Consider the following 23,497-nt stretch of genomic DNA (forward strand, 5'->3'; position numbering starts at 1 on the left):
TGTCATACAGTGTCCTTGCCGTTCACCTTAATTGTCGTCAGTTTCAGTGAAGTGTGATGAACATGAGCATAGAACTGTCAATAAAATGCAAAGATCTGTCTTTAAAATTATCATATTTATCTTAAATACTTATAAATTGCTCATGTAATAGTGTCTGAAAATACTCAGACTTAAGCCAATAGCATCGATGTAGTGCAGAATGTTTCATTGGTTTTTCTTGTTTGGGACTTTATGGTTTCCACAGCAATTGCATCTTCCAGTCAGGTGTCCACCACATTCCTACTATCAGTTGTTCCCCACTGGCATTTCAGTTCTACAGTCAATTAGGTCAATCGTCTCCATATAGAGGGTATGGTTGCTGGAAATCTTATCTCTAAAATGGATATAAAACATTCAAATTTGACTGAAATGGTAAAATGAAAAAGGACATTTGTTTTTGGCATTAAGAAACTATTTGTTTTGTTGGAACCATAGTGTGTCACTGTCATAAGTTTTACGGTGCAACTGAGTACTATGGCTAAATAACATTGTGGCAACATGATTTATCTTGCAGGATGTGTGTAATATTGGCTACTAAAGAATGTGCAACCATGGTATTACTGAAAATTAGTGGCTTGGCGTGCATGTAAATGTTATATTGGTCAGTAAAGCATTCGGAACAAGACCCATTTCTGAAGTTTTTTACTGTTTTTATGTGTACTAACTATTACTATTCATTCACTTGCATGTAAATTACAACTTTGCTGGAGAGTTTTTGCTTGTTATTAAGTATTTCCGCTCTGCAGTGCTGTATTATTCGATTGCTTCTTCCAAGTCGATCTAATCCAGCCGGTGTTCAGGTTCATCTGTTCCAATGACAGCTCTGTCTTCAGCAGCTGGTGCTTTGGGCCTCTGGTGTTGTTTTCAATCCCCTGCTACATTTTACTCGTGTGTTGACACACATGTCTCTTCAGCTTCAAGACTGTGATGTCTGACAGGAATTTCTGTGTTGCACAGTAGTAGAATGGAGCTGTTCCCTTGTCAAGATCATTCATGATCACTTGTGGCGTCCCTTGTGTTTGACAGTCTTGGAGTCTGCCGTTACTCGGTTAATTTGTGCTGTTCAGCTTTAATGCAGCATCGCTTAGATTCCTCGACCAGTAATTGTGGATGATTTCAAACTCCATTTGCTGTCATAATGGAGACTGGTTCCCACTCTTCCTGACCATGATTGTCTGGCGATGAACTTCCAGATGGTCACTTTCCGGCCCTTTGCAGCTTGTTTATACTTTTGTCAGAGTTTATTAATGCAGGTCTGAATCTCAGCTGGCATAGCCACTAAGTTACCTAATTATGACACCTGCATTTCAGAGTATCCTTCAATTATCTCTAAGCACAGAACAAAATCTGTGTGAAAATTATATTGTGTGAACTTCAACTGTACACACTCAACAGAATATAACTTTAAAATAAATAATTCACTGCAATCTATATGACATAATATCCTCCAATATTAAATGGTCTAGTAGGTTAACGTATCTAGTAATAACATCACTGAGGACTTCACACAGTAAAACTCATTGACCAAAAGCTTACGAGACACTGCAGTACAGTAAATGACTTTCATCCTATTATTTCTGGTGCAGAGGAGGGCAAGAGTCACAGCAGGTAAGCTAATTTGATCTCGCACAGTAATGAAGATAAAGATCTGTCTAATGGGCACAGCAGAGTGCTGTAGGGCCTGGTAGGAAAATTCTTAACAGCTTTCAATGATAGCCCTTTTACTGTATATTCCCAACAAAGCAGCCATGACGTCCATGTTTTAGGTCTCTTATTTAGAGGTGGATCAAACAGAGCATAAAATTAAAATAAAATAAAAAATGGATTTGGTTATTTATTATGGCCATGGCAATTCTAATTTAAAATTAGAGCCAGAGTATCATAAGGAATAACTACATTGATCTCTAATTCTCTATAATAGATTAGAGAGCATTTGAATAAAATAGCTTTTGTTAATAAGAGTTGTGATAAAGGAGTCTATCCCCTCGCTCTCATTGTGCTTACCTGCAAGAAATCGATTTCTGTCTCTCCTGCTGCCACTATGTCTGACAGACGTCTTTTGGCCATGCAGTACTCATGGTGCGAGCAGTCACAGTGTCTGCAGCTAAATGATGCCAGGCCTGATAAAAGTCATCAAGCTGCTGGCCAGGCAGGGCTGGAGCATGAAAAACCTCTTAGATGTTTACCACTATGGGCACTGCTGACAAGTAAAAGAAATCTAAGAATCCACTTGGATAAGAGGAAATTGAGAAAGATCTTGATTTTTTGTGTGTTTTCTACAATATGTTGAATCAACAAGTAATTGGAAACTGAGTGGCAAAGACCTTTTGTTATCCCCTTTTTTCTGCAAAGTGGCTAAAAAGAATGGGGGAGTGAGTGCTGGCTTCACCATACACTTTTCATCAACAACCTTTTGTATTAAAAGGATTAGATTAAAGTGTTAAAACAGGTTTGCAAATTATATTAACTTGATTTAAGGAAAGTTCTTCAAATGTACTGTTCCAAGAAAAGGTTTCTGTGTACTTTTAGGCAGAATTTTAAATGAATTTTTTTGGCATGGACCGGGCACTTCATTTGATTTGATTTTTTTCATTTATTTCAAACAAGTTTTCAAAAGCAAGAAACGCTTAAGCATATTCTTGACTTCTTTTTACAGTACTGTAGTTAGGACTTTGGGGAGATTATTCCTAAAGCTCAATGTTCCCTAATTTTTTCATTAAAAATCAGCCTATTTGCTGAGATCATATTTTTTTTATATTTTCCACATTCAATTGTGTCTACCTTTTAAACATCTGAATGAAATTGTCCACCTTAAATAAAAGACAATGTATTAGGATGTTCAAGAACAACACAGTGAATTGAGCTTAGATTCAACAAGAGGAGCACAATGCAAAATTTGCGCCTTGAAGATCAAAAACAATTTGTACTTAACCACAAACAACAAAAAACCTTTCTGGAAAAGGTTTGCAATCAAAGCCTAAGCTAACCAGTAGCCATAACAAGGAGCATTGGGGATGTTTAGAGAAGTCAAGTAAACCGTTTTAATCCAGAAAACTATAGCAGCTGCGAAGCAGAGGGGTGTAAAAATTATGCTTGGAACATGTTGTACTGCAGTACTATTATATTGCAAAAAGTCGGACACGTATTATAGACAAAGAAGTAATTCCTAATTACTTTGCTTCCAGCAGTAAGTGGTTTGACCCAAGTTAATATTAAACTTTGGTATGCCCGTACCTCAATCCTATTAGCATTTCTCTTACTCCAAAATTATGTAGAGTATTTTTGGAGTAATTGTGCACCTTCAGTTTAGCACTGAAGGTGCACATGTTATGGACAGATGCGCCATTTATACTAATCCACATAACGGCTTTTAAAATGTCCACTGGCAAAAAGCCAACTCATCCATTTATTCATTAGCACAAATGGTTTTGGGAAGAAATGAAACAATTTGATTCATTAAGTGATATAACAGTTTTACACTTTTGTTTTGACCCATTTTATTGGGCCACTTTTTCAACTCCTCAATAGCATTGCATAGGTTTTCCCTCAAGGTAGGATGACATGAAAGAGAAACGTAAATAAGACCAAAAGCAGCAGCTTTAGCAGCAGGGTTTACGGTGTCACTCAACCTCATTGCACACAACAACAAACCCTTCCTGTAGCTATCGAACAGCCGACAATGGGCGAAACATTATTCACAGATCATTAACGCAACCAGAAATGTTGTGGCAAGCAGTAAATGTCACAAACGGATATCATCAATTCAGAAAAAAAAACATGATTCTGAGTATTCTTGATTATCTAAATTTACAGAAGACTTTGTTTGCATTTACCACATCAAGGGTTACAGAAAAACAACGCATTAGCAATTACTAATAGTTTTGATTTTAATGGTGTTACTTTTCAATTCTTGTAAGAATAATTTTATTTTGTTGTAAGGCTCAGATATCTTTAAGTTATTAAGCATTTTTTTTTATTATTATTTACAAATTAAAGTCAAATGGGGACTGAAAGCTGACAGTATTTTTGTTGAGAAAAGATAAAAAATAGCTAACAGTATTTACACAAAGCAGCAACTTAACTGGACTGCTTTATTTTCAAGCTGGTTTGAGTTTGAGGCAAAATGCAATTAGAGTCATAAAGCATGTGTGGCCAACCATTTACTTGCTGTCATATTTCAGAGGAAAATAAGTTTGGAAGTCCCAGCTCTTTTAATTACATTCATTAGTTTTACATTTGCACTTTTGGCTTAATTGTCTCAAAAGCTTTTTATGGAATTAGCATAAATGAGACTTCAAAATTTAGAGTGAAATCATAAATTTGCCTCAACCCACCAAAATGTCACTCAATATTAATAAAGTTAGAGCTACTTTGAGCCATAAGTCACACTGTGTTCTTATGTAGCAATTTAGAACTAAAACTGGACATCTATATATTAACATATGATTGTGGTATTTTGTTTTACTAATTTACCACGGTAACTATTTAATAAGTATTAAATCTAATGTAAAATAGCTACTAATTGTCTCATCATTTCTACTTAGAACCCTTCTTCCAGAGTTCACTGACGCATAAGAACAAGCCTTCTTATGCGGTGAACCTGGATTCATGCTGAATTGATTTTCCCTTTGGATTTGTGTTTTCCGACTCAATGTCACCCACTGAGCTGTGAGGAGTTTGTGCACCACCGTAATGAGCCTGATGATGTGAATCAATCTTCTGGTTTCTCTCTGTGCTTTCAAGTGTTTCTCTGAATTTCTCGAAAGATAATTAATTGTTTCAGTTACCATTCACTGAAGAAAAAAACAGAAAAAAAACAATTTGGACTGAAACGCAGAGAATGAAAACAATACTATAGAAGCTGCTTTGCTTCAATAAATAAATATTTGATATCCAAGGAAAATCTCAGAAGCGCACACAGCTCATTTTGTTGGATCGATCACATGCATACGTAACGATTCCGTGCAACAATAATTCTGCTTAATAAGGATAATCCTTTAAATCAAGCTTGTATTGTCAGTATTGAGCTCATCTCATTTAAATTCTTTATCACACTGATCTATCTTCTGCATGTTCTGCAGATAAATATCAAAGACACAAATGAGAGAGAGATTATGAATTATAGCAGACAAAGAAATCCAATTAAATTATACATGGTCTTTAGGCTTTGAATCTGATCACAAAATAGAACTATCACTGTAGGTAATCTGCTTTGACTGACTTGTAAGCTTGTGATGCATTTTATATGTCTCCCATAAAACACTTCACTCTATAATTGCTGTTTAAACCTTTATGGAAACCACCACAGAATATTTCTTTTAATTAGTCATAGTTAATTGTGTGATCACCTATTTTCACAGAACTATTTTCAGTCCAGTTCTTTTTGCTGCCTAAAATGTTATTAATACAGTGGCTTTGATGCAAAATGCATAGTTTTTCTTGTGTCTGCCTCTTATTCTGGATTCTGTATTTTTGTCTCTGAGGTATTCTGTTTTGAAGTTACTGCACGTTCACTGAAAAAAAACTAACAGTGGTCATTAAATCTGTATCTTCACCGCAATGTTTTAACCTCAAGGTGGCCAATGAAGCAGCTCTGTTTCCAAAGGAAGCTTTGGGAACTTCATAAAAATCCAAAGTCGTGTCACTGACAGCAAGCGAAATTAAATATTTCAATGTATGAAATAACGTGCAAAAACAGGCAATACAGTTGACTGCAAGAGTTTGAAGCTTAATTAAGTTTTGCTGATTCATAAAGTCATATTTTGTAAATTAGGCTGATTTATAAGATTAAAAGTACATTTTGAATATCACAACATTTTAGGCTGTATTAAACATTGATCAGATCAATCAGGATAATTTTTACACATGGCTGCAATAAACAAGATGCAGAGAATCACACATCTCAGAAATGTGGAGAGAGTCCTCTCCTCCATTCTGAAAGTTTGGACTTGGAAATTTGTGCCCCTACTAATGTACAGACCCACCGATGGATGGAAAAGCTACGTCAGAACTCTTTTGGCAAATGTGTGTCCATGTCCCTTTTTTGCACATTAACTCTTTCTTGGAAACCGCTTCGGAAGACTTGAGAAAGTTATTTTGTACTTTGCTGTTTCCATCAACCATTTCTAATGTGACACTTTGAAATGAGCATGAAAAACATTGATGGAAACATGGCTTTAAAATGCATACAATGTAGCATAAAAGAAACTGCTAATAAGTAGATGAAAACTATTCAAATAATGAACAATAAAATTGACATCGTCCAACAACAAAAAAGGAAACACTAAAGGGTTAATGTTCTTCATAATTCTCGCTAGAGCTTAACACAAACGTTAATCAGTTGTTGATTTTATGGAGAAGAATTTTATTTTAATAGTTTTAGTATTAGACTTTAAGTAGAGAAAATGTAAATATCGTAATTTTTCTTGAATTGCTGATTTTTTTTCCACACAACAGTGACAAAACACTGATAATAAATAAATAAATGAATAAACAAATAAATAAATGTTTCGGTACAGTAGTTGCCACTAAATCCTGCAGGGACTGAGAAGAAGTCCCTCCCTGTTGTTTTGAGGGTCAGGCACCAGGGGACTGATGTTCAACAGAGGTCACACCAGACAGCGGGTTATAAATATAGGAGGCAGCCTGATCTGGCCTATGACAAGGAAAGGGCGGCTCAGCTGTAATGGGTGATAAATGTCAGAGCCTCCCGACAGCTTCAGATGAGTGATCGTTAAGCAGCTTTCCTGAACCTAAGCGGCTGAAGCCTAGAGTGAGGCTGACAAGCAGCAGAGGAAACATTTTCATGGGTAGAATGGTGAGTTTGGGTGACCCCAGCTTCCTTTGAGTCGCCATAGGCAAAGTGAGGGAGGTTATTAATCAGGTTGTTAGCATGTCTGATGGAGAGGAGAGGAGCAAGAAGAGGGAAAATCTATAAGTGCTAAAAGAAAAGTGCAAAAGGTAACAAAATGGAGAGGAGAGCTCTGCCGCTGTGATTCATTGAAGGTTGCTGAACCGCTGAGGAGCAATAATTTTTCGTGTTATGGCCCTTGATTGCAATAATGTCCCCATAGCAACTATTATCTTTAATGACTATTATTACGGCTGTCATAAAACGAGACTGGAGCCAGTCTTATTTAAAAGAATATGTAACTGCATCTTTAACTTTCTTCACTGATAAAGAAAAAAAACTTTGTAAAATCTTGCCAATTTAAATGAAGGTAACATTTAATACCTAACAATAATAGATATATACGATACAATTAGTTTGATACATTGTGCTTTGTAAGCTCATTGATATTACTAATATAAGTTTGAGATGTGTCTGCAATGTTTTTGCCTTGAGACAAACACATCAACTAAAGATTTATGACCAATATCACACAATAGTTACTTACTTTTGGAGACTTTTCTGTTAATCTCGCCGCCCCCTGATCCGGCACATCCATCCTCATCATCACAGTCACCGCTGTAATGTCCTTCTGAATCTCCACTTCCTGTTTCTATCTGGTCCAGTGATCCCAGTTTAGGGATGGTCTTTCCTTGCAACAACTGCCAGGGAAAAAGAAAGACAGCATAAGAAAAATTGTTAAAAATAAACAACTATTAAGATGAAGTGAACAATTTTCACTCTGTATTTATGAGCTCACATTGCAGGCATGGGGCTGTGTATTCAAATTCAGATCAAAGCACTTTTTAATAGTAATGACAAAATAAAATACTCAATTTTGTATTTCTAAAAGAACAAAAAGACAAGAAAATAAAACAAGACAGAAACTCAATCTTTCTCAGAAGGTAGAAAAGCAATTAATTAATTTACCTCAAAGTGTTTTGGCTTTAAAGCAACTCGCTGATTTTTGGTATACACCAGAATAAATGCTTTTCACTTGTAACAAACAAAACATAAAACTACAAAAGCAATGCATTTGTGAAGAACCAACAATGTGTTACAATAAATACTCTGAACAACACAACTATAAATGAATCCACAGCGTGATGCACATCGTTATTGGTCCCAGTGGTCCACAGGGCAGCTCAACTTTTTTGCTGTACTGCTGCGCTGCAGAATCTCAATCAAACACTTGGTGAGCTTGACACACAGGGGGAGATACACACACTAATTGGCTCATTTAAATTCTTGTTGTATCTTTGGAAACAAGTGAGAATGCCTTGTGTTGATCAGAAAGGCAAGGACTATAGCAATTAGCTACTATTGTGGCTCAGAGTCGGCAGAGGAGGGACAGAGGCTGTGTTGCTGCAGCTAAATGCTGACCTGTTAGATGATGGACAGGACTGAACTCTCAGGATGTCTCAAGCTGTCTGTTTCTGTATAGCTTCATTTCCACTTATGATAAAAACAAATCAAAGTGTTCAATGCATCTTGGAGAATATTGGCTGTCTGCGATTCCCAGGTTTTGCATAAGCAGTAATAAGCAGCCTGAGTTTTAAGGTAATTGATTAAGTTTTTCCCTGAGGTCAAAAAGCTGACTTGTAACTGTCCAGGACGTGTGTATAAAAAAGTGAAAGAAGGAGCTGTGTTATTTCACACATTCACAGATGCATGTGTGAAAGTCGACTCTGAAGTATCATCACCCTCTTAAAGAAAAAAAAAAAGGAGACTCACAGGAGGGTTGCCTTGACGTCAGAGCAGTCTCCTGTGAAACACTGATAGTCTGAAGAAATACTGATAGTCTGAAACAATTTTATCACGTCCACTTGACCAAAGGGAGGTTCTCTGTTCTCAGTTTACATCTTGACGTCCATTTTTCTAAATAATTCATAATTAAAATAAGTACGCATGCAAAAAATGTTAGTTATTTTTAGAATCATTCTTCATTCTTTATAATGAAAGTAACTTAAACATAACAACTTTAACCTTTCAAAAAATATGTGGAAATCAATATTTTGTTACCAACACTGCCAAAAACGAATTCAACACAACCTTAGACATCTTTTCACAGAAAACCTACTTTGTTCATCATCAATTTTTCTTTAGCAAGTATTTTTATTTTTTTTATTTTTTTTAGAATACCTTATTTTGGATTTTTTTGTAACAACATCACAATTATTAACTGACAGGACAAAATTGGTTCAGGATCAAGCAAAAATCAAACAATGAGACATGCCTAGAGTAAAATACATTTACAATAATATAACACAACAACAAAAAGACAAGAAGGCGTGGATGGGGGAGGGTAAAGTGGGAGGAGGGTAATCAATAAGGATTAAATAAAAATGTATATGAATCAGAGACAGGGTGAGAGACAGAAGGCATCAGTATCTCTCATAGATCTTGTTGATTCCTGCTCAATTACAGAAGATCCGTCAATCCAATGAGCAGGTACGTTTTGCATATACCCTAAAAATGTTTGCCATATTTTATAAAACGTCTTAATCCTAGTTTGCATCCAATAGGTTATTTTTCCTAGGATCACACAGCTATTGATCTCACAAAGTCACATTTTATTTGGAAGAGGGAATCTGATTTCCATTTTGTTGCAACACATTTCTTAGCAATTGCCAAAAGGACATCTGTAAGTTTGCTATCATAATGTATCTTTAGATTGGAGTTCATAAAGTTTCCCAATAAACAAATCTCTGGGTCTTTTGGAATCATGATGCCAGGAATGTTCCTTCCTCCATGCCACATCTCAGACAAAAAGAGGATATCTTGGAGTTATATATATGTAATTTTTGTGGGGTAACATACAGCTGACTTAAAAAATTTAATTGTACTAGTTGAGCATTTAGTGTAGAGGTGACACCTTCTCTGCACAAATTATTCCATACCTGCCTCTCAATAGATATTATGAAATGTTTTTTTCCCATTTGATTTTGGAACTTTAACTATACCAGTTATAGTGATTTATAGTTAACTTCTCTATTAAATGAGTTAGTGACATAAATACTTGAGTCTTAGCCGTTTTTAAAACCCAGCTCAAAGACTCGGTCTTCACATACAATAAATCATTTATTTAAATTGGGGGAAGAAAGCTGTGACCCAGTGGACAGAAAACCTGTTTCTGAATCAACATTTGTACAGAAGTATTCGACAGACAGTGGCACCAAGTTTGGAAGCTGTTCAGTCCATTTTCAACTTTAAAAAAGGTCCAGCTTGCTCATCCACACTGACAGAGGGCCGTGCTCTAAGTGGTGCTCTGTGTCCATTAGTTAATAAGCACAAGTCCAGCCAGCTGCTATATTTGGAATCACTTTCATTTTTATCTGTCCAGAAAATATGCTTTGAGAGGATTTTTCTTTTAGCACAACCATGTCATTTTAACTGAAAATTCTTCAGCTGTCCAGTTGTACTTACCTAAGAGATGAGAGCATCCTGAGAGATAATATGAATTTTGTACTGAGGTTCCAAGTTAACACAACTAAAGTTGTTTAGTTTCATCATTGTGCAAAAATTAAAACAACAGCAAAAGACAGTAAATTAAGCTTAACTCTTCACTTCATTGTCACAGACTGGGGTGATCTAATCATACAGTTGCAATATATGATTAGACCTAATCTGTATTTCAGTAAATCCTGAAGTACAGGTGTGTGTTATGAGGAAAGTTTGACACTGTGGGTGTGTTTTTCTTTTCTTTTTTTTGCTCATTTGCTGATTAATTTATTTGTGCCAAAGAGCAATGAATAATTAAATAAGTCTTGGAAAATGCAATAATATTTTACAGCCAAGTTTCTGTCCCAAAGCTCCTGAAACATTTGGAACTTATGATTAACCCCGTCAGCCAAGGCTCACGGTTCTTCTCCTCCTTGGCAGGGGAAGTACCTCTTTAGTGTTTGGGTCGAACAGCCACACTGTTCACACTGACACACAACGAAGTGAGCCTGTGTTACCTGACTGTGTTATTAGCCTCATCGCTTTGAATGACACGGGGTTTATGTGTAACCCTGGCTATGAGACAGGTGCTTTGATTTGTTCTGACTCCAGACAGCCCCCAGCCCCTGAGCTAGCCTCTGGCTCTTACTGCAGTGTGTAGGGACTAGATGATGCCCAAATAAACCAATAACTCTGTTCACAAAAATAACCACACATGTGCAGATAAATTTGCTCTATACTTCACATTCTGTATGATCCTCTGCCAATTGTAAATTTTCTGTTTCTTTTGAAATTAAGGCCTTAGCATAGAGCTAACATGACTAGACATACAGTAATAATGAAGACTTTTTTCTGTACAATATCTTTAGTGGTACACTTGGACAGTACAACATTAGAGGATGTGCAACTGATGATAACAAGTTTAGTCATGAACTGCCCTGAGCAGCTGACAGTAATGGCACTAAAAGTAAAAAAAAAACAAAAAAAACATGGATTTATGTTTTTTAGTTAATGAAGAATTTTTCATCCCCTCTGTCCTCACATCACCTCATGTTCTGAGATATTCTGAGGACACACAGAAATTGTGGAAAGAAAACGACTGACAGAACATGCTTTGTGAATTTTATCATGTAATTTGCCATGTCTGCTTTTAACTGTTAAAGAAAAGCTTCATTCTTTTGTCCATTTATTTCAATAAAGCTTATTAAATTAGAAATGAGATGAACAGCTCTTAAACTTTTAAACATCATTCAAAACTAAATTCTAGGATTTTCACATAATAACCACATATTCAATATCAACCAGAAAAATAGCACTACTTCCACTGGTGAGGTATGAAGCCAGACTTATTGCTTTTAGTGTATGCTAATAATGCTAAGAAAAGGCTCAATGACTGCATGCACAAGTAAAGAAACTCCTCTCTGTAAACTACAGACTCCAGAAAGAAACGTCTCACACAGCAAAACAATTCAAAGGAGGTAGATTGAAAATGTAGAAAAATATTGCAATTACTAAATGCTTCAGTCTTTTAGGTTGTCAGTAAGATCTTACTACTCTGCGTGTTCAAGTCAATACCTAGTGGTTTGCACAAACACTAAATATATATTCGTTTTCTTCGGTAATTGTATCATAAAATCGTATTTCAATATGCCAGTTGTGGATTTCTGTAGTTTAGTGATGGGAATACAAAATAATAATGTCTAAGACAAAGATTCATTCTAAGAGTCAACCACTCCACCAAACCCAACCTACACTTATGAAGCTATACAAGCTAGCTAAATTATTTAATCAGGATGCTTTACCTGAACACCTGTCATGGACAGTATATTTGTCGACAACAGATTATTATTACTGTCTTACTCCACAGAGAATCCCACAACACAACAATGCAGTTTAAAGTTATGTTATCTTTTATAATTTGCAAATCAAGGACACATCAGTATTTCAATAATTGCTGATAGATCTAGCAAGAAATACAGTAAAAAATTTACTGACTACAATTATCGCCAACCAATCACTAAAATAAAGCGTTCTCTTTTTCCAGGCTACAGTGTGCACTATTCACACTTTGCTCAAGTAGGGGGTTGAAAATCTTCTTCCCCTCAAGGACATACATCTTACCATACATCTGGTGCTTTTCTGTTGAAAGCCACTTTCATTACAATCAACCAGATACATGCAGTAGTAACATATTAATTTACTTTCTTATGTGTTGCTTCTTCTCATGTTTTTAGTCGTTGCAATAAGCTGAAGGACTTATTGTACGTCACAAGAGTATCAGACATAAAGACCTTGAAAAATGAACAGGGAAACAGAAAGTACAATGCAGCATTCAACATGCAGCCAAAGCCTTAGCTCTTCGGTTAAACATTACTTTACAGTAGTTTTCATTTCTAGATAACCTTTTCCCACTTTGTCACATTGAAATTAACTTTTATTGGGATTGTATGTGATAGACCAACACAAAGTAGTGCATAATTATGAACTGGAACAAAAAAGATATATACAGTGAACCCTCAATATAACGCGGTTCACCTTTCACAGCCTTGCTGCTTTGCAGAGTTTTTTGTGCAGTTTTTTTTTTTTTTTCACAGTGCATTGTGTTCTGCGTCCTGATTGGCTAAACAGTCTACCTGTGTGCCGATAACATTACGGTATTTAAATATACGTAATACAGCTTGGCAAATATTTGTGCCCAGAATAAAAAAGAGCAACAACAACTACCAATAACTATGTTCTTCTCTCGAAAAAACACACCTGCACCACAGGGTTCAGAAGAAAAAGACACTAGAGAGCGGAGGGAGGCCACAGCGTCACAGTCAGAAGAACAGTGAAATACACAAATCACAATTTGTCCCGATTTGTCCTACTGTACTTTGTATTGATGACTAAAATGATTATTTTACTGTAGTGGTTTGTAAGAAAGCGTTCTATTTGTTAAAAAAAATGCTGAGACCTGAAAACAGTCTTTGTTCTTTGGTTATAATGTAGAGTATTTAATTATGCTGTATAATAATTGTAAAAAATAAAGGTAACTACTTCACAGATTTTGCCTATCATGGGTTCTTTTTGGAACCAAACCTCCACAAAAAAACAGTACTAGATTAAACTAATTACAAAGTTACTCTGCTGGAAAACCTTTTCAGTGTGATAAATGTAAAAGCTTCTCAGACTTTTATTTGAAAATAATTTTTAAAAGTATTTATCACATTTCTTCCACTTTGCCATGCATTAGTCTATCACCTAGCATTCGCTGTTTTAATGTTATAAAATATGAGCTTCTAGTTATTTATGTTAAATAATCAGAATCTCATTGCTTAATATAATGAACTTCTGATTTCACAAGAAAGTAATCATTTCTGAGGCTGCAAAAAAAAAAAAATAATAAAATATATATATATATATATATATATATATATATATATATATATATATATATATATATATATATATATATAATTTCCCTGTGGTTAATTACAAATAAACTGTCCCAGTTTTGCTACTAAACCCTGAGGAATACAACCTTGAATGTTCATGGAGCATGAAATAGAAGTGTTTTATCATAACCACACAATCTGTGGCTCACTTAGATCAATTCTTACAAGTGTTTGGCACATACTCTAAAACAAAATGTAGTATTAGACAACATCTCATATGCTGAATGTTACTGACAGAACAGTAAATGCTCATATTCGCTGGTTCTCTTTAAGATTTCTATACAGAGTCATCTAGCTGAAGCATGAGAAATAATAAGGTAAAGTGACAAATACCTAATTGACCTTGCTTTAATGGACTGATGAAGTCATTAACTTTACATTCTTAGGAGGGGGAAAGTCTTATTAAAGCTGTATAAATACTAATCGGTTAACTGAACCAATCTGAAGTTAAAATTCATTTAACAACTTACCCTTGAAAATGCCGGTCCAGAATAAATCCGATTTTTTTTCTATTTACATCACATACTTTCTAACAATACCAGCTACTTCCACCACCAGCTCTGAAAATCATAAGGACTGCAGTTTGCGGCTTGTCTCAAAAGCTTTGGTATGAGAACTGAGTCTTGGCTCAAATATCATCACCGCACCATAAAACGCGGATGCTCACAGTCTGCATCACTGTAAATGAATTAGTACTTTTCACTGTACTGTACTGTACAGGACTAGACCTGGAAACTGTCCCTGTCAAAAATTTACTGGCACAGACCTACTGTGGCTGTGTGATATCTTCATTACCGGCTGCAGAGGGAAATCCCAGAGCATAATCAAGGACACCAGTCATCCAGCCCACACACACACACACACACACGCACACACACCCACACACACACACACCCACGCACGCACACACACACACTTTTTCTTCTCCCTTCTGCCATCTGGAAAATGCTACTGGAGCATTAAATCTTGCTACACCCAAGTCTAAGGCAGCTTCCCCCCACAGGTAGCTAAAATAATGAATACTACCTACAAATACAGAAACACACACAAATGAAAATATTAAATCTGTGCCTAAAAGTAAACATTTGGTTTGTTGTGTTCTTTTTGAAGTATCATTTAATGATACAGCCTGTGTTCTTCTTTGTTCACAGTTGAGAGCACAGCAGTTCAACAATTTTATTGTCATAGATATTGGCATAAGTCACCGGAGCTAGCCAAAGGGAGAAAGGAGAAATGTAACAACGGGACTTCCTCAAACTTGCTCTTTTGTTTCTGGATAAATATGCTTGGCTTAATTGCTTCAGTCATTAAAAAAAAACTACATCAAAATCCTGCTTTTGAATTTATAGTGGCAAAAAGCAGAGAACGTGACCATGCTGCCGTCTAATGCTTTTCATTTTCACTCAGCTGTCAGCTCCAATTTGCAACATCACACTCTGTAGTGCATTTACAGAAATGTAACAATGTGACTGCGCCCCTGTAAATCATCACTACTCATTCTGGAGACGCATGTTGTTCCATTGACATCCATCACATCTGGTTCCACAAACACAGAAAATAAGAAAAGGTTTCAGATGATCAGTGACAACTGAAAGCACATATTTGTCTTCTGTCTTTTAGAGAAGGGAACAGATTCATCTGCCAAAACGACTCGTTCTTAGAGATCCAGGAGGAGGTTGGATAGAACATTTGACAGCACTTTTACGTCCTTTAGTATTCTCTTTGAACCTGATCTAGTGTCCTTAGACTTGAGGGAGGAGGAGAGCTCTTACAACAATCATATTTGCCAGTCAGAGCAAAAAAAGTGTCAAGATATGTGTTGGCTCACAAGATACTGACTGTCATTTTCTATTTTCCTCTCCATAGAACATGCATTGACAGTATGTTTATCCACACCAAGTGCATCAACCAGACGAAAGCAGGAGTTCGGTGAGAACAGAAATTAGAATGGGATGAGAAAGTAGCACCTGGATTTCCGTCTTTAACAAATTAGAGACAACAAGTGTGCAATGCCACTGTCATATGAACCCTTTTCTTTACTTCAAGGCAAGACGATTGTAAATACTTACCAGCATTCCACAAATAAAGTTAAAAAGATTTCAGGTCATCCAAAATACTGTCACAAGAGTTCTGATGAAAATTTAAAAAAGAGATCATAGTTCCCAAAATTTACCTTCTCTAGATAAATCCAGAAGAGAATTTAAAATTATCCTTCCAACATATAAAGCCCTTAGTAATCAAGTTCAATCAGACATCTGATTGTCCCATATAGTATTGACACTTTGTTCCCAGGCTGCAGGTGTATTGGTGTTCATAGAGGTTTGAAATTGGAGGTAAATATTTTATTTATCAGGCTACTGTTTTGTGGAACCAGCTTCCAGTTTCAGTCTGCGAGGCAGACGTCCTGTCAACTTTTAAGACTAGGTTTAAAACTTTCCATTTCGGCAATGCTTTTAGGTTATCCTAATCCATGCTCATTGGATGTCACAAAAACATCCAATGACTTGTTTAACTATACTACATTCTCCTACTACTGTCCAATTTTTCATTATCTGCTGTTAATTAATCTTTCAAAGTTTTCTGGGGTTTTTATATCTTCATAGAAGCTACATTTGATCTGATGTTCTCCTGAGCTATTACACCTTCCTGGAGGCGAACATCAGCTGAAGAACTGCTGCCAACATTTTAATGTTCTCCTTTTAAACATGATACACAGTCTGCAAAGTCAACGGCCCAATGCCATTAACTGTCCACTGATTCTACATCCAGGAGCATTGACTGATGTCAGTCGGTGACACAATGCAATCAGCTTAGATATAAAGTTTTTTATCAATTAAAATAATAAACTCAACTTGACTGCGTTGTTTAATAACTAAGATCAAATTAGTTATTAAACTAACCTCTTAGTAGGCTTGCATAGACAGTTTTTGTAATGTGTGTGGAAACATCTTTTGAAAATAAACTGAATTGGAAACTAAATAGATTTTTCTACAAATTCCAAGATTTCTTCAGGGATATTTCAATGAATCTAATACTTATTTCTTGTGTAATTACATATAATTCATGTGACACACTTATTTGCATTGATTTATTTGTGTGTAGTTTTGTAAATACAACTTGTACTTTGGCTGTTACTGACATCTGGTGTAAATTTCACATTATTAAGCCCCATTAAAATATATATTTACTGAGAAAAACGTGGGTCACACCGTATATCACTAAGTTGCTTCTAAATAAATACAGTGCACCCTTTTTTTTAACTCTCTTCCATTTTCTAATCCGTCAGTTATCTAAAAATGATTTAATCTAGCTTCATGTAGCAAGTAGCAGATCACCTCATGTATTATTTACCTAAGAATGCTGAGGTCAAGATGTAAAAATAAAAATTCAACCCTTTTACAGGTACTTCTTTCATAAAGAAGTAACTGTAGAAAAGACAAATAAGTTAGCAGAGGGGTAATTAAGGCTAATGTTGCTCAGTCTTGTGGCAAAAGGGTAAGAAAAGGGAACAAGGCAACAGAGAGTTCTTATTTTTAAGAATGGAGGGCTGCTCCTTCCACAATCCCCTAAAGCAAACCACATGTCAGAGGGTCATGGTGGTTCTGAGTTGGATCAATTCCAGTGGCTGAATTCTGCCACAGTAACGCCTGAAGCCAAACTTCTCTGAGCCGAGGCACTGCAGGTGCAGAAGAGAGATGAGGGCATTCCCACAGTGGTAACATAATCGGTTAAGAAAGAAGGCAGTCAGAAGGTTCTTTCACTTGAGTCACGTTTGCGTTTGGAGAACCACAAGTTCTGACCGTTGTGCTGAATCTTAAAGACCGAGCGGACTGACAGCTGCATTAGCTCCTAAGTCGAGGAAGGAATACTGTGTACTTCTGAGAATGATGATATTCTTTTGTTGAACCACTTTTGTTTCTGCATCAGTGTTTCGTTAACAAGTTTTGAGATAACGAATGGTAAGAAAAGACATTTCAAACCAAGAAAATCTGATATTTAAGACGTGATCGAAATCTAAAGAGTAAATCAAATATAAGAAAACAGTATGACGGGGCGTGCTGTGGTGGCGTAGGGGACACTAGAGCCCACAAAAGACCCCCGGAGGGGAGAAAAAAGTATGACTTCGTTTGAACAACATTTAGTAATATAGTACCAGTTTAAACACAGAAATATTCTACATTTAACTTATTCAAATATCTTTTTTAACAAATATCCATTTACTCAATTATTAACAAGACATATCAGTACAACCTGTTGACAAAGAGATTTTGTTTTTCCTCATTATTTCTATTTGCATTGCATTTCCACAGACAGGCAGAATGAAAATATTTCCATTTTTGCTGAAAGGACGGAGTTGAAATGCCTCAAATTTCAGCCAATTAAACACAGAGGATTATGCTGTTGCTGCTGCAGCAGCCCAGACTGTAAGCACATGCAAGCACTTCAGATAACGCTATCTACAGGTGTGCAGCTTAGCTGGATTTGTCCCCGAATGTTTTTATTCACTGTGCTTATCTCATGGTGTAATGGATGTCACAATGAGCATGGGTTAGACAAACAAACCAATCATTATGCAGCCCACTGCTGTTTTTGATGCCGTGTCCCATGGGACTTTAATGCCGTCTTGGTGCCACACGTTTAGGGATTTGTTTCCCACAAGACTTCCTCTCAGAGTCCTGACATTCTGCTCTACGGGAATTAGCCAAACAAACTGTATTTGGGCGTCACATTCAGCTGCTTATAACCCCATACATCGTGAGACCTGGATCATGCTTATTAATAGGATTGTCTTTGCTCTCTGACTGGGTTTATATAGCATTCAAAAGCTCCATTGTAGTATGCAAATTTAGAAGCAAAACACATAAACTGTGAATACATTTTGAGTGTTAATCCTTTGGACTAAGAGGAGAGGGGATATGAATAATTCACAAGCAAAACTGCTGGTCAACCACCACATCAATGAGTGGTAAATAATTCAGCCTGTAGACTGGGTGAGGAGCTGCTTGCCCCTGATTTTGATTGAGAGACACAGGGACCGGGCCTACTTATAGATTCTTGATGGGTTTTACCACATCAAGAGGAGAGGACAGGCAAAAAGGAGAGGAGCCAACAAATAATTCATACGAAAGAGCTGCTGATCAGGAAGATGATGAAATCCACAGTTTGTTCACTCGGATTGCATGATTGATTTGTCAATAGCTGCATTGCTGTTCTGTGTTTCTCCTGCAGCCTCGGCTGAGGAATAGTAATGACACATTTCCATTTGGTTCCAGGCGAAGCTGGGTGGGAGCAGGTTCTGCACCTCGTCAAGGTCAGGGACGAATAAATAGAAATTATAAAGAGCATTACTTATAGGCAGAAACGAATCCTTAAACATCAACATTTGCATAGAAGCATCATTCTTATCCTCATAAAAAATGGCAAAACAGTTTCGTCATGAGCAAAATATCACCTTGTGCCTTCACCCGTATTTCTCTGCATTTTCTCCAGTTTCTTTTAAGCCATTCAAGCAGACCTGAACAAGTAATTTCAGGCATTTTTCTAGATACTAATAAGTTGCACCAACATTATAGAAACTTGACACAGTGTAATGTGCAAGATGTGCATGTAGTCACTCATGTGTACAATGGAATCAGTGTGCGCACTGGTATATGTAATTGATGTTTTTGCAGGTCATAAACCCCCACTAAGTACGCACACACACGCCCACACACACACCAACGCATACATACAGTATGTATTTCTATCTTCACAAGGACTTTGCGCTGACTTCAAAACCCACAGAAAAACAAGCTGTGCATTTCTCAAGTGTCACTATATATCTTCAATGTTCAAATTACTTGACAATTAGATGATTACAAGTTCAGAAGGCACTATGTTGTGTATTACAATATAGCCATACCTCCTAAAAAAAAGCTGAAGAAAAGTTTGGGGAAGATACTGAAAAACAATCCAGGTCAGACATGCAGGCTCACACTTGTTCTGCACTTCAGCGGTTAGAGAGAGATGCCAGTCAGAGCTATTTGTAAATTAAATGCCAGTGAGATAATCATGCAAACTAGACTCAAGCACTGTGAACACAAGCTGCCTCTTAACTTGTGCCTGATGTGTATACAAAAGGGTTGCAACTCATAAGCATGACATTATTTGCACAGTTTTATCCTCCTCCATCAGTATTAAAACACAAGCAATTTCCAATTTCCAATCTTTTTGCGAACTTACAAGTGAATCCAAAGATATTTGATAAGCCCTTTTAAGTAATTACTTACACTTTGTACTCCGGTTTCATTGTCATACTGCAATAAAAGGCAGGGCTTCTTCCAAGAGCCTCTAATCTGCTATTATTAAAACGGAATAATAAATGGCACTGCCGCTCAGTAAGTTCTCACAACAAATTAAAAAATAATTACGGTATATTGATTTAATATGGGAAATCAAACAAAAACAAGCTGATGTAAACTAAAAAGTTCATTCTTAGATTAATCTATTATTTATGGCCAGTACTGCTCTTTAAGAAACAAGGAATGGACCCATTCACAAAGCCCAATAGTAACACCAGGGGTATGACACCAGTTTATTAAATGTTCAAATAAACCCACTTAATAACCAGTGTTAGAATTAGATGATTATCTTTGAAAAAAAATGTACATTTAAATATTATGTTAAAAAGACATAATTATCTTTGTCACTTAGAACTGTAAGCCATTCAGAAAATAAATGTAGGATTACAAATCAGCTAAACTCACAATTGAGAGACAAGAAATTATTTTGATTAGTTCAAATGTGTTCTCTAAAATGCTCTTAGTTTAATCAGATGAAAGCATCATTACTCCAAGGTCATGGATTTACTGTTTTGCCAAAAATTGTTTTGTATTTCTGATAAGTTGAACATCGTAAATAGATTCAACAGTGGGGAATTGAATATGATATTGATGCTGAATGATGTGGTATGGTGTCTTAAATAATTTTAGTTTGTGTAGGTTAGGCCACATAGCACTGGTAAATGTATATGCGTGTTTACACATTTTCTATTCAAACCTGTTTCTACAGTAGCTGAAGACAGTGCTAACTTTGCAACAAGTGCATAAAAGGTTTATAAAACAATGAGATATTAGATATTAGATTAATCAAGAAAACAGAAATGCTTCTAATTTTATTAATGATTGTTATTAATGATCTTTTTACTTATTAATGTAGTTTTAATGAATATATGTGACATGGAAAATTATTAATACCTCTTGAATGATGACACTCGTTTCATTTTGTTACGCTAAACCCACAAACTTTGCTGTATTTTTTCATGAAGCCATTTTCAAAATGTCTCCCCAGAAATGTGAAAACTTTGGCATGTTTCGTATTTTACTCCCCTGAGTCAAGACTTTGCAAGAAAGTCTTTTCCAGTCTTGCATATCAGTAGATGGAAATAACTAAGCATTCTTTGGAAAACATCCTAGCTATTCAATCATGAATATGCATGTGCTTTGGTCCAAATAAATCCATTGTAGTTTTGATTGTATATTTCAAGTTGTTGTCTCACTGTAAGATGAACCAGTTCCACAACCTCAGGTCTTTTGTGATCTGTGGCAGGTTTTTTCTTTCTTCAGGACTCCCAATAGATTCAGATTCTCCTGATAAAGCTGCGCATCTCTACAGCTTCTCCAAAACAATAGGCATGTCCGTTTAGGTACACAGGGATGTTCTCACCACCACACTTTTCAGATTTATGTTGATAAACGATTTTAAAAACCATGGCTAATTTTTCTTCCATTTTTGAAATACAGTAAAGTTTGTTGTTGCAATATTTCAAAATATAAAGAGTGAATTTGCAAGTCACTGTAGTTCTGTGTTTCCCCTAAGAAATAGTAGGTATTCAGAAACTGTGTAGGCAAATTGGTTCTGAGAAAACGTGCATCCACACTTTAAAAAAAGGGCATTCAGTTTTAGTTTGACCTCACTGAAAATTCTTCTGCTTTTCTCATTTCCCAAAAACAAAAAATCTGAGCACATTCTTTCCTGCTTGTTTATACTGCATGTTTCCTATTTGCATCAGCAACATGAAGAAAACATTCCCAGTGATGAATTATTCTGCAAGTCAGTACATTATTAATCAATATGAGGCTTACACCTATAGCATGGCAAAAACTCTTCCCTTAGAGAATCAATTTGACCCAGCAGTAGAGATCAATTAGTCTTCAGTAAGTAGATGTCTCTGTACTTGCATATTTTGCTTGCAACTTGAATTTGTTGAAATGAAATCCAAACATAATCTTGAAATTCCCTTTGGCAAAGAAAGGCTTGAGGAACGTTGATCTGTGAGCTCTGCATCGTGACTACATGCAAGAGAAGTCATGGGTCACTGTTTTCCCTGCAGTCGTTTTTTTGTCTTCTTTGTCTGCTTGTGCTGAAGGCACTCCTGGCACACGCAATGAAGTCCTGGCAAAAAGCACTTGTGCAGGAGGGCAAATGTGGTTTCAACACGTGTTGGCTTTAACTACCAAATCACACAACTGAGAACCCTCTGTTGTATGATTACGTTCAAGATAGGGACCGTAAATTGGATAGTTCTACTTTTACCCCATGCAAAGAAAAAGAACAAAAAAACACAGAAAAATGTTGAAACAAGAAGAATTACGAATATTTTGAATTGTGGTTTAGTGGCTCATAGATATGGAATTTTCTCAAAAGATATATATATATATATATATATATATATATATATATACTTTTTTTTAAGAAATTCACAGTAAACAATTCAGCAGTTTTGTGCATAAAATGAAAATATACTTGTGACATATCAGGAGAAAACCAGAAGCAAGTCACTAGCACAGAAATTAAAGAAATAGATAAAAACCACCACTAACTCAGAAAATACTGATATATTAGTTCAGGTCATTAAGAAACAACTACATAGCAGTCTCAGAGGTTTTAAAATGGTAAACTTTGCGTCTGAATTCAGCTTGCTTACAGAATAAATCCAGCCAATGAGATGCAAGTTTGAAGAGAATACATTAATATTGTCATCATAGCACCCTGAACCCAGGCCGGTAATGTGCTGTTAGAAATATGATACTTCGGAGATGACGACATTCAGCAGAGAAAAACTGACTGGACATATTCATGTTTGCGGGAATACTTTTCTCATTTTCATGGAGTGAGCCTCAGAACTTTTATTATTAAAAGTTAAAAGTTGTGGCCATCTTGTGACTGATAAAAATAAAATTAAATAATTATCATGTTTTCTTTGGGCTAAAAAAATATTTTTAGTGTAACATGTCTTATCTTTTATCTTCTGCTATTACCTTGCTTAATTGTTAATAAGCCCAGGTAATTGATCAGGAATAACTCTTTCAAAAGATTGAGGGCTTTTTTCTCCCCGATCTTGTTTAGTGTCCCAATGCTTCTTCATTTTCTTATTTCTATGTGTTTGACATCATTATAAAGCTTAGAATCTGCACTTTCAGAATCTGCAAACAACTCAGAAACCCCAAGGGGTAGATACTTGTTCCCGGTTTAGTCGTGGCCAGTCACATTTACAACCTGATGAAAGCACCAAAGTGATGTTTGGAAATCTCTTGTAGAATCTTAATTACTTCATGCACCACACATGTAAGGGCTAAAAGATTACAACAATCGCACAACACAGCTTTTTTTAATTAACAGAAACACTCTGACTCTCTGACATTTTACATTT

General features: G+C 36.0%; 1 protein-coding gene across 3 annotated transcripts in view; it reads right to left on the bottom strand.

Moving 5' to 3' along the window:
* Positions 1–23,497, bottom strand: part of gpc5a (glypican 5a) — a 125,238-nt gene that overhangs the window by 36,652 nt on the left and 65,089 nt on the right. For all 3 annotated transcript variants that reach the window (XM_044101549.1, XM_044101540.1, XM_044101533.1), the window contains one exon: positions 7,437–7,590. In XM_044101549.1, the coding sequence (XP_043957484.1) occupies positions 7,437–7,590 (154 nt within the window). The remainder of the gene's footprint in view (positions 1–7,436; positions 7,591–23,497) is intronic.

The sequence above is a fragment of the Gambusia affinis genome, linkage group LG02 (genome assembly GCF_019740435.1).
Source record: "Gambusia affinis linkage group LG02, SWU_Gaff_1.0, whole genome shotgun sequence".
Lineage (NCBI taxonomy): Eukaryota > Metazoa > Chordata > Actinopteri > Cyprinodontiformes > Poeciliidae > Gambusia > Gambusia affinis.